Source organism: Argopecten irradians, chromosome 3, assembly GCF_041381155.1.
Source record: "Argopecten irradians isolate NY chromosome 3, Ai_NY, whole genome shotgun sequence".
Classification (NCBI taxonomy): domain Eukaryota; kingdom Metazoa; phylum Mollusca; class Bivalvia; order Pectinida; family Pectinidae; genus Argopecten; species Argopecten irradians.
This window is the reverse complement of record NC_091136.1, coordinates 63,181,517-63,194,885: the sequence shown is the minus strand read 5'-3', so window position 1 is coordinate 63,194,885 and position 13,369 is coordinate 63,181,517. Positions and strand designations below refer to the sequence as shown.

Below are 13,369 nucleotides of genomic sequence, written 5' to 3'. Positions count from 1 at the left end.
CTTACACAGCACCCTCTACAGACCTATAACTTACAAAGCACCCTCTACAGACCTATAACTTACACAGCACCCTCTACAGACCTATAACTTACAAAGCACCCTCTACAGACCTATAACTTACACAGCACCCTCTACAGACTTATAACTTACACAGCACCCTCTACAGACTTATAACTTACACAGAATTCTCTATGTGCTGGTTAGTACAGGGCCCGTTACTGCACCTCTGTCTGTGTGTGGGCTGGATACCTCTGTTACAGAACGACTTATCTACCATCTGTCTTGTATTTAAGTCTATACAGGACACTTGACGCAACTGGATACCTGTAATTATTTAACACAAAATGTCTAATGAAACACATATCACCTTATACAAATGTATAACACCATAGATATTCTTTGCATCATAGTGGAATGTTTTTGCCAGAGGTGTTGGTTTATAATGCATATTTATTTCCCTTTATAATCAGAATAGTAAGTTTTCCTTTCTTTGCATTTTGTATACAATAGAATAGTAAATAGATTTAATAGAATCCTTTTTGATGTTATGAAATAATGTTATTAAAATGAAAAATACACTGACTAATAATGAAAGCAACAAAAAGATTAGTATTTTGTGTATGTGTGATTGATTGTGCCTCATATGGTATGAAATATAGCAGGACACAATGGAAGAATCAAAGAGGAATCAATTGCCAAATACAGTGGAGTTTCTTGAAGGTCTGATGGCAGACACATGGGAGGGATCCAATGATCTAATGACAGACACAGGGAGGGAGCCAATGGGTCTAATGGCAGACACAGGGGGGGGTATCCAATGGTTTAATGACAGACACAGGGGAGGGATCCAAGGGGTCTAATGGCAGATACAGGGGAGGGATCCAAGGGTCTAATAGCACACACAGGGGAGGGATCCAAAGATCTAATGACAGACACAGGGGAGGGATCCAAGGGTCTAATGGCAGATACAAGGGAGGGATCAAAGGATCTAATGCCACCCACAGGGGAGGGATCCAAGGGTCAAACGGCAGATACAGGGGAGGGATCCAAAGGTCTAATAGCAGACACAGGGGAGGGATCCAAGAGTCAAATGGCAGATACAGGGGAGGGATCCAATTATCTAATTGCAGACACAGGGGAGGGATCCAAGGGTCAAATGGCAGATACAGGGGAGGGATCCAAGGATCTAATGGCAGACAAAGGGGAGGGATCCAAGGGTCAAATGGCAGATACAGTGGAGGGATCCAAGGGTCTAATAGCAGATACAGGGGAGGGATCCATGGGTATAATAGCAGACACAGGGGAGGGATCCAAGGGTCTAATGGCAGACACAGGGGAGGGATCCAAGGCTCTAATAGCAGAAACAAGGGAGGGATCCAAGGGTATAATAGCAGACACAGGGGAGGGATCCAAGGGTCTAATGGCAGACACAGGGGAGGGATTCAAGGGTCTAATGGCAGATACAGGGGAGGGATCCAAGGCTCTAATGGCAGACACAGGGGAGGGATTCAAGGGTCTAATGGCAGATACAAGGGAGGGATCCAAGGATCTAATGGCAGATACAAGGGAGGGATCCAAGGATCTAATGGCAGACACAGGGGAGGGATCCAAGGCTCTTATAGCAGATATAAGGGAGGGATCCAAGGATCTAATGGCAGATACAAGGGAGGGATCCAAGGATCTAATGGCAGACACAGGGGAGGGATCCAAGGGTATAATAGCAGACACAGGGGAGGGATCCAAGAGTCAAATGGCAGACACAGGGGAAGGATCCAAGGCTCTAATAGCAGATATAAGGGAGGGATCCAAGGGTCTAATAGCAGATACAGTGGAGGGATCCAAGGGGTCTAATGGCAGATACAGGGGAGGGATCCATGGGTCAAATGGCAGATACAGGGGAGGGATCCAAGGGTCAAATGGCAGACACAGGGGAGGGATCCAAGGGTCAAACGGCAGATACAGGGGAGGAATCCAAAGGTCTAATAGCAGACACAGGGGAGGGATCCAAGAGTCAAATGGCAGATACAGGGGAGGGATCCAAGGATCTAATGGCAGATACAGGGGAAGGATCCAAGGATCTAATGGCAGACACAAGGGAGGGATCCAAGGGTCTAATGGCAGACACAGGGGAGGGATCTAAGGGTATAATAGCAGACACAGGGGAGGGATCCAAGGGTCTTATAGCAGATACAGGGGAGGGATCCAAGGGTCTAATAGCAGATACAGGGGAGGGATCCAAGGGTATAATAGCAGACACAGGGGAGGGATCCATGGATCTAATGGCAGACACAGGGGAAGGATTCAAGAGTCTAATGGCAGATACAGGGGAGGGATCCAAGGCTCTAATGGCAGACACAGGGGAGGGATCTAAGGGGTCTAATGGCAGATACAAGGGAGGGATCTAAGGGTCTAATGGCAGACATAGGGGAGGGATCCAGGGATCTAATAGCAGACACAGGGGAGGGATCCAAGGGTCTAATGACAGACACAGGGTAGGGATCCAAGGGTCTAATGGCAGATACAGGGGAGGAATCTAATGACAGACACAGGGAAGGGATCCAAGGGTCAAATGGCAGATACAGGGGAGGGATCCAAGGGGTCTAATGGCAGATACAAGGGATGGATCCAAGGGTCTAATCGCAGACACAGGGGAGGGATCCAAGGATCTAATAGCAGACACAGGGATCCAAGGGTCTAATGACAGACACAGGGGAGGGATCCAAGGGGTCTGATGGCATACACAGGGGAAGGAATCAAGGAATCAAATGGCAGACACAGAGAAGGGGTCCAAGGGTCTAATGGCAGACACAGGAGAGAGCTCCAAGGGTCTAATGGCAGACACAGGGGAAAGAGTCCAGGGTCTAATAGCAGCTACAGGGGAGGGATCCAAGGATCTAATGGCAGTCACAGGGGAGGGATCCAAGGATCTTATGATAGACACAGGGGAGGGATTCAAGGGTCTAATGGCAGTACAGGGAAGGGATCCAAGGCTCTAATGGCAGACACATGAGAGGGATCCAAAGGGTCTAATGGCAGATACAAGGGAGGGATCCAAGGGTCTAATGGCAGATACAGGGGAGGGATCCAAGGGTCGAATGGCAGACACAGGGGAGGGATCCAAGGATCTAATAGCAGATACAGGGGAGGGATCCAAGGATCTAATGGCAGACACAGGGGAGGGATCCAAGGGGTCTGATGGCATACACAGGGGAAGGAATCAAGGAATCAAATGGCAGACACAGAGAAGGGGTCCAAGGGTCTAATGGCAGATACAGGGGAGGGATCCAAGGATCTAATGGCAGACACAGGGGAGGGATCCAAGGGTCAAATGGCAGACACAGGGGAGGGATCCAAGGGGTCTGATGGCAGATACAAGGGATCCAAGGGGTCTGATGGCAGATACAAGGGATGGATCCAAGGATCTAATGGCAGACACAGGGGAGGGATTCAAGGGTCTAATAGCAGATATAGGGGAGGGATCCAAGGATCTAATGGCAGACATAGGAGAGGGATCCAAGGGGTCTAATGGCAGATACAAGGGAGAGATCCAAGGATCTAATAGCAGACACAGGGGAGGGATCCAAGGGTCTAATGACAGACACAGAGGAGGGATCCAAGGGGTCTGATGGCAGACACAGGGGAAGGAATCAATGAGTCAAATGGCAGACACAGGAGAGGGATCCAAGGGTCTAATGGCAGATATAGAGGAGGGAGTCAAGGAGAATTTTAGCAGATACAGGGGAGGGAACCAAGGGGTTTAATGGCAGACACAGGGAAGTGAGTCAAGGGGTCTACTGGCAGACACAGGGGAGGAAGGCAAGCCAGAGACTAATGGCAGATATTGGTGATGGAGCCAAGGGGTCTGATGGAAGATACAGGCGAGGGTCCGAGGGTCTAATGGCAGATATAGGGGAAGGATCCAAGGGTCTAATGGTAGACACAGTGGAGGGAGTCAAGCCAGAGACTTATGGCAGATATTGGTGAGGGAGCCAAGGGGTCTGATTGCAGATATAGGGGAGGGATCGAAGGGTCTAATGGCAGACACAGGGGAGGAAGCCAAGGAGAATTTTTGGCAGATACAGGGGAGTTAGTCAAGGGGTCTAATGCGGACACAGGGGATAGAGTCAAGCCAGAAACTAATGGCAGATATGGGCGAGGGATCCAAGGGGTCTGATGGCAGATATAGGGGAGGGATCGAAGGGTCTAATGGCAGACATAGGGGAGGGAGTCAAGCCGAGGACTAATGGCAAATTTTGGTGCATGAGCCAAGGGATCTGAAGGCAGATACACGGGAGGGAGCCAGGGGGTCTGATGGCAGATACAGCGCAGGGAGCCAAGGGGTATGATGGCAGATACATGGGAGGAAGCTAAGGGGTATGATGGCAGATATTGGTGAAGGAACCAAGAGGTCTAATGGCAGATACAGAGGAGGGATCCAAGGGGTCTAATGGCAGACATAGGGGAGGGAGTCAAGTGATCTGATGGCAGATATGGGTGAGGGAGCCAAGTGGTCTGATGGCAGATACAGGGAAGGGAGTCAAGGGGTCTAATGGCAGATACAGGGGAGGAAGCCAAGGGGTATGATGGCAGATACATGGGAGGGAGCCAAGAGGTCTGATGGCAGATACAGGGGAGGGAGTCAAGCCGTGGACTAATGGCAGATGAGGATGAGGGATCCAAGGGGTCTGATGGCAGACATAGGGGAGGGAGTCAAGCCGAGGACTAATGGCAAATTTTGGTGAGGCAGATAAAGGGGAGAGAGTCAAGGGTCTGACGGCAAAATCCCCTTATGGCAGATACATGGGAGGGAGCCAAGTTTTCTGAAGGTAGATACCATCTTCAAACAACTCCAGGGGTTTGTAACGATAGTTTTCTGTTATAGTAACGCCCTAGAGTATGAGGATGGACAAATATAGGAGAGTGGGTTTATGGTCTTCAAATGGGCGATACATACGCGTCCCCGCCGCGTGCATGTGCAATATAAATCAAATGTTTACGTGGAGGGGTGGGTTTGTTGTCATCTAGTAAGAACAGGACCACAAGACATTTTACGGTAGGTAAAGAGCGTGTGACTACCCTCACAGTAAAATGGCGAGATCGATCCAGGATTTACTTACCCTCCCCACATTCCACAGAGCAACCTGTCCACTGACCGTAGGACCAGATGTATCTGGACCCTTCCCCTCCCATAAAACCTCCAGCATGGTTGTCACCAGCTGCCTGTAAAGGAAGCAAGCATCAGCAGAAGATAGCACGGCGAACTGCCAAAAATGGCGCGAAACTACTTAAACACAGAAAATTTCGCACATCAGTTTTCGAATTGGTTCCCAAGTTGCAGATGATCCTTTCTTAAATGTCTCCGTTATATTGTTTAATAATTATTGTTTTCTGATAAATGCATTATGTACAATTTTGTTTACGTAGTCTAGTTTAGATAAGAATGCGTGGTTGTAAAACTTTTTACGTAAGATGAAAGACACATCACATTTTTTTTATATCATTAAGTTTTAATTTCTATCCAAAAAAATAATAAGAAATCAACTCGTTAAGGTACTCACCATATAAATAATCACAGACAGGATTATTAATGCATAATTAGCAGTTCTGTGGTAGCTGGCGCTCATTTTCCTCTCGCTAGTTTTCAAGTAAATAGGCTGGACCCTTCCCACATTATAAGGCGATATATGATCTGGAGCTGGTCATCTCGGCTATCATGTCAAAATAATTTATCCAAACACTGCCGATCAGTATCCAAACACTTGATGGTCAGTCCGGTCGGACAGGTATCACTCCCAGTAAATGGTCACCTAATAAAGAAAATGGACTGGTCAGTAGTGTTGGCCGGAGATGGACAGCTGATAGGGGCTAGGTTTTGTCCTGAGAGATCCCGCGTGTGTTATTCGGTAATGAGTCGTGGAATTCGAGCGTGTATATTTTCACACAATACCTTTTTGTCAAATCTAGATAAATAGTAGAGGGGTTAGAATAATATTGACTTTCTGTCTACAGGTGGAAGATCACACACAGGAAAACTTTAGACACATTATATATCCATTATCGCAGTATATTGTACCACTCCGACTGTAATTAGAGTCATACAAATACGATGTGTCCAAAAGTTCCCTTTCCCGGAATAGTACTATTAGAAATGCTTCTAAATGAACACTGACGTGCACGTGGTCATTTCTTACATACCGACACCTCTGTAATCCGATCCCCTACTGACCGGCCGTGTATTAAAAACAGGAAGTAGAAGTTCCTGCGGAGACGGAATACCGTTCGTGCTATAGTCACTGAGAGTACTGAATATAAAACCCAGATGTCACACTAGCTTTGTAGACTGATTTAGGGTCCCAGATTTGATCCTGAATGGTCACAATTAAAAGTGTCTCATACACATAAGATTTCACACTTTCCTCCTGACTTTTAGGTGTAAGATTGCATTACACAATGATGTATAGCTTTTGACGCAATGATTTTAACAGCTATTGAAGGGAAATCCGTTAAGTAAAGTTACAACAAACAAATGTCGTAACACTGATAGATCTTGGTCTCATGTTAACTCCGTTGTTCGCCTTAGAGGTTAATACTAAAACGGAGGTTCTAAACGTGAGCAAAAAAACTTAAGCTCTGGAGTAGTCACGAAATACTGACTAGTTATATTATAGAATTTACTGAGAAACAAATATCCATCTGGCCACTTTATAATTCAAATCCTTTTCATCCCAATGTCCACCATGAATCTGAGAATTACATGATGTAGTTAACAGTTATACAGTATGTACATGTATTTGGACGTAGAAGTCCATAGACCATTTTTGGGCGTTTTAGGGTCTTGATAAAGCGAATCGGTAAAACTTAGATTAATTATACTACTCGTAAACAGTCTCCATTATATTAAGGAACAGGTGATTAACACTAAACAATACAAACATCTCAACCGGAAATACAATTATAACGAGAGATCCATATGTGGTCTTGTGGCTCTTCCGGTCACAAGTGTGTACGTTTCATTTCCAATATTAACACCTGTGTAGTGTGTATACGTCCTCGGGATAGCTAGGGTTATAGGCATGATAACGAAATCCTTTAGATATAGGCTGTGTGATCCACCTGTCGGGTTTATACCTGTCTATAATTGGTCCTTAAATTCACAAGGAGATAGATTACACACTATTGACATGCTTAACAAGAGTCATTAGGATAGCCCGACCCCCGGGGCTACAGACAACCTAAATTCTACACAGGGTATCAGTTTATGGTCAATGAAACAGGCTTATTTCATTGACCGATATATCTCTATCTATGTAATGTTCTCACAATTAAAAACTTAAACGACAATTTGCACAACAGAACGTTTTAAAGTACATTTGATTAGTTTCGCTATGAACATCTAGGCCAATACTATTATAAAACACAATAATACAGTACGTTTACGTACCAAATACGGCTTTGGGTGTAAATTCGTCTAGATAACAAAGTTCATGTATGTTTTTTAGCTGAGACAGAAGAAAATAAGAAAATTTAATTGAACACAAAATATGTCGTCTTTGAAATATTGATATAAGAATTGGTTATGCTACAACGTAACGCTATTTGTGGATAACGTCGATAACGGAAGTGACGTCAGATGACAGCGCTAGAACTACCACATTAGGTAGCCTAAATCTAAACTAAATGTCACCTGTACTGTTGGCTGTGTGTTTGGCTAGAGATGCCACGGTAATCGTCTGGTACACTGACGTATAGTCAGGTAATACTGAAATGTGAAATACACGCGCACGAGACTACAACAGAAAGCGTTTATGCATTTTTTAAAAGTCATTACTGCTGAACGAAGGTCAATGTTTTTTATCGCGACATGTATACCGGGATGGTGTTAACGCGGAGGCTGTCTTGTCATACTTACCTATGATGTGTAGGCTGGGTGCGTAATAACAATATTCAAATTAGACACCGAAGGCGGTGATATTGGCGCATCCGTCCAACTCTGAAATGTTAGCTCTAATAGACAGACGGTGTCGGGTTAAACACCCATAAAATATACACGCCACATAAAACGATCTTTCATACTCTACAATTTAAAAAATCAATCTTTTAATTCTAATTCCATAATCTGATAACAAGATTAATTTACCCCGTTCACACATAGGTTACACCTGTATACGGTACGTTATAATGAGCCTTACCAGTGCGCTACCAGAGTGACTAGTGTTCCAGAGAGGGGGAACTCGAGAAGGTCGCTACAGCTACACCTTTACCATGTTAACGAGGATAATTATAGGTGTGCTTTGTCAGCTCATCCTCCTAACCCAAATAGCCTAGCTAGGTTCTGACCAAGGATACGGAGCTTCCCATCATGTCTCTCCTAGCTCATGTTTGGTATTTACCCGTTTGCACACTAAGAGCAAACACGCGGGCATTTTTTGCATGTTTCTCACATTTCAATTTTGTTATAATCCAGCATAATATACCAAGTTTGTTGTATGGGATAAGATACTACATTGTATTATATATGTTGTTGCTCGTGTCCTCAGAGCAACATTTTATGGGTTTTTTTTTAAAATGTGTCAATCTGAATTTTAAATGTTAAAGTTGTGTCTTCAATGTGGGTCAGGGTTTCATTTGTTGGCAGATGCTACTTATCGTACCGAATTGGCCCAGTGATTATGACACATCACTTCTGTCTAATTTTATCTGTCAAGCACAACATTCTAAAATTCAACATCAGCACAAATGTGTAGTCATAACTATACACCGATTATATACAATATTTCAGATGGTTACCGAGTACCCGCCATTTATGACAACACATACCTCTAGATATCTCCAGCTACATTTTTCTTAACACGACAGCTTTTGAGGGGAAAGTAAGATTCATTTATTCAAATGAAATTGTGAGTTACTTCGTAATATTAATAGCTTTAGTCAAACAGTATAGCAGAGGCTTAACATTTTATGTCATCATAATTTGTTTGTGAGAAAACAAACAATATTTCACATTGTCTTCAGTCGTGCTTAATGCTTATGGCAATACCATAGGGCACATGTATGTAACAAACAATATTTCACATTGTCTTAAGTCGTGCTTAATGCTTATGGCAATACCATAGGGCACATGTATGTAACAAACAATATTTCACATTGTCTTCAGTCGTGCTTAATGCTTATGGTAATACCATAGGGCACATGTATGTAACAAACAATATTTCACATTGTCTTCAGTCGTGCTTAATGCTTATGGAATACCATAGGCACATGTATGTAACAAACAATGTCTTATGGGCAATACCATAGGGCACATGTATGTAACAAACAATATTTCACATTGTCTTCAGTCGTGCTTAATGCTTATGGCAATACCATAGGGCACATGTATGTAACAAACAATATTTCACATTGTCTTAAGTCGTGCTTAATGCTTATGGCAATACCATAGGGCACATGTATGTAACAAACAATATTTCACATTGTCTTAAGTCGTGCTTAATGTTTATGGTAATACCATAGGGCACATGTATGTAACAAACAATATTTCACATTGTCTTCAGTCGTGCTTAATGCTTATGGCAATACCATAGGGCACATGTATGTAACAAACAATATTTCACATTGTCTTCAGTCGTGCTTAATGCTTATGGTAATACCATAGGGCACATGTATGTAACAAACAATATTTCACATTGTCTTAAGTCGTGCTTAATGCTTATGGCAATACCATAGGGCACATGTATGTAACAAACAATATTTCACATTGTCTTAAGTCGTGCTTAATGCTTATGGTAATACCATAGGGCACATGTATGTAACAAACAATATTTCACATTGTCTTAAGTCGTGCTTAATGTTTATGGAATACCATAGGGCACATGTATGTAACAAACAATATTTCACATTGTCTTCAGTCGTGCTTAATGTTTATGGTAATACCATAGGGCACATGTATGTAACAAACAATATTTCACATTGTCTTAAGTCGTGCTTAATGTTTATGGCAATACCATAGGGCACATGTATGTAACAAACAATATTTCACATTGTCTTCAGTCGTGCTTAATGCTGATGGCAATACCATAGGGCACATGTATGTAACAAACAATATTTCACATTGTCTTAAGTCGTGCTTAATGCTTATGGCAATACCATAGGGCACATGTATGTAACAAACAATATTTCACATTGTCTTAAGTCGTGCTTAATGTTTATGGTAATACCATAGGGCACATGTATGTAACAAACAATATTTCACATTGTCTTAAGTCGTGCTTAATGCTTATGGTAATACCATAGGGCACATGTATGTAACAAACAATATTTCACATTGTCTTAAGTCGTGCTTAATGTTTATGGTAATACCGTAGGGCACATGTATGTAACAAACAATATTTCACATTGTCTTAAGTCGTGCTTAATGCTTATGGTAATACCATAGGGCACATGTATGTAACAAACAATATTTCACATTGTCTTAAGTCGTGCTTAATGCTTATGGTAATACCATAGGGCACATGTATGTAACAAACAATATTTCACATTGTCTTAAGTCGTGCTTAATGCTTATGGTAATACCATAGGGCACATGTATGTAACAAACAATATTTCACATTGTCTTAAGTCGTGCTTAATGCTTATGGTAATACCATAGGGCACATGTATGTAACAAACAATATTTCACATTGTCTTCAGTCGTGCTTAATGCTTATGGTAATACCATAGGGCACATGTATGTAACAAACAATATTTCACATTGTCTTCAGTCGTGCTTAATGCTTTATGGTAATACCATAGGGCACATGTATGTAACAAACAATATTTCACATTGTCTTCAGTCGTGCTTAATGCTTATGGTAATACCATAGGGCACATGTATGTAACAAACAATATTTCACATTGTCTTCAAGTCGTGCTTAATGCTTATGGTAATACCATAGGGCACATGTATGTAACAAACAATATTTCACATTGTCTTAAGTCGTGCTTAATGCTTATGGTAATACCATAGGGCACATGTATGTAACAAACAATATTTCACATTGTCTTCAGTCGTGCTTAATGCTTATGGCAATACCATAGGGCACATGTATGTAACAAACAATATTTCACATTGTCTTAAGTCGTGCTTAATGCTTATGGCAATACCATAGGGCACATGTATGTAACAAACAATATTTCACATTGTCTTAAGTCGTGCTTAATGCTTATGGCAATACCATAGGGCACATGTATGTAACAAACAATATTTCACATTGTCTTAAGTCGTGCTTAATGCTTATGGCAATACCATAGGGCACATGTATGTAACAAACAATATTTCACATTGTCTTAAGTCGTGCTTAATGCTTATGGCAATACCATAGGGCACATGTATGTAACAAACAATATTTCACATTGTCTTAAGTCGTGCTTAATGCTTATGGCAATACCATAGGGCACATGTATGTAACAAACAATATTTCACATTGTCTTAAGTCGTGCTTAATGCTTATGGCAATACCATAGGGCACATGTATGTAACAAACAATATTTCACATTGTCTTCAGTCGTGCTTAATGCTTATGGCAATACCATAGGGCACATGTATGTAACAAACAATATTTCACATTGTCTTAAGTCGTGCTTAATGCTTATGGCAATACCATAGGGCACATGTATGTAACAAACAATATTTCACATTGTCTTCAGTCGTGCTTAATGCTTATGGCAATACCATAGGGCACATGTATGTAACAAACAATATTTCACATTGTCTTAAGTCGTGCTTAATGCTTATGGCAATACCATAGGGCACATGTATGTAACAAACAATATTTCACATTGTCTTAACAGTCGTGCTTAATGTCTTATGGCTAATACCATAGGGCACATGTATGTAACAAACAATATTTCACATTGTCTTCAGTCGTGCTTAATGCTTATGGCAATACCATAGGGCACATGTATGTAACAAACAATATTTCACATTGTCTTAAGTCGTGCTTAATGCTTATGGTAATACCATAGGGCACATGTATGTAACAAACAATATTTCACATTGTCTTCAGTCGTGCTTAATGCTTATGGTAATACCATAGGGCACATGTATGTAACAAACAATATTTCACATTGTCTTAAGTCGTGCTTAATGCTTATGGTAATACCATAGGGCAAACATGTATTTCAAATTGGTTATGTCTTATAGGATCACCAATCCAAGTCGGCCATGTCCTAATGTCAACCAATCCCATGTCGGTCATGTCCTAGTGGTCAACCATCCCAGTCGGCCATGTCCTAATGTCAACCAATCCCAGTCGGCCATGTCCCTAGTGTTAACTAATCCCAGTCGGCTTTGTCTTATAGGAATCAACGAATCCCAGTCGGCAACATGGCCTTATAGTGTCAACGAATCCCAGTCGGCCATGTCCTAGTGTCAACCAATCCCAGTCGGCTTTGTTACCTTATATGATCAACCAATCTCAGTCGGCCTAATAGTGTCAACCAATCCCAGTCGGCAATGTCCTAGTTTCAAGCAATCCCAGTCGGCCATGCCTTATAGTGTCAACCAATCCCAGTCGCAATGTCCTAGTGTCAACCAATCCAAAGTCGGCCATGTCCTAGTGTCAACCAATCCCAGTCGCCTTTGTCTTATAGGATCAACCAATGCCCCAGTCGGCCATGCCTTATAGTGTTAACCAATCCCAGTCAGCCAGTACCCTAGCCATGTCAACCAACTCCCAGTCGGCTTTGCCTTATATTGATCAACCAATCCCAGTCGGCCATGTCCTATTAGTGTCAACCAATCCCAGTCGGCCAATGTCCTAGTGTCAACCAATCCAAGTCGGCCATGTCCTAGTGTCAACCAATCCTTGTCAGATATGTCTTGATAGTGTCAACCAATCCCAGTCGGCAATGTCTAGTGTCAACCAATCCCAGTCGGCCATGTCCTAGTGCCAAACAATCCCAGTCGGCCATGTCCTAGTGTCAAGCAATCCAATCGGCCATGTCAGTGTCAACCAATGTCGGCATTCCTACGTGTCAACCATCCTTGTCAGATATGTCTTATAGGATCAACCAATCCAGTCGGCGATGCCTTACAATGTCAACCAATCCAGTTGGCCATGTCCTAGTGTCAGCCAATCCCAGTCGGCCATGTCCTAGTGTCAGCCAATCCCAGTCGGCCATGTCCTAATGTCAACCAATCCCAGTCGGCGATGCCTTACAATGTCAACCATCCATCGGCCATGTCCTAGTGTCAGCCAATCCCAGTCGGCCATGTCCTAATTCTATGTAAGATCATGAAAGAATGTGAAAAAAGCGTTTTATTTCACCTATTATATAATTCATGAATATTAAACATACTAAAACATGTGTTTATTGTTGAAATGATAATATT

The 13,369-nt window shown here is 42.5% G+C and overlaps 1 protein-coding gene across 1 annotated transcript in view; it reads right to left on the bottom strand.

The window, feature by feature from the left end:
- Positions 1-13,369, bottom strand: part of LOC138319783 (papilin-like) — a 266,069-nt gene that overhangs the window by 216,562 nt on the left and 36,138 nt on the right. Inside the window, exons 2-4 of the mRNA XM_069262918.1 lie at positions 5,559-5,807; positions 5,118-5,220; positions 180-324 (exon numbers count right to left, since the gene is read on the bottom strand). Of these exons, the coding sequence (XP_069119019.1) occupies positions 180-324; positions 5,118-5,220; positions 5,559-5,624 (314 nt within the window). The 5' untranslated portion in view covers positions 5,625-5,807. The remainder of the gene's footprint in view (positions 1-179; positions 325-5,117; positions 5,221-5,558; positions 5,808-13,369) is intronic.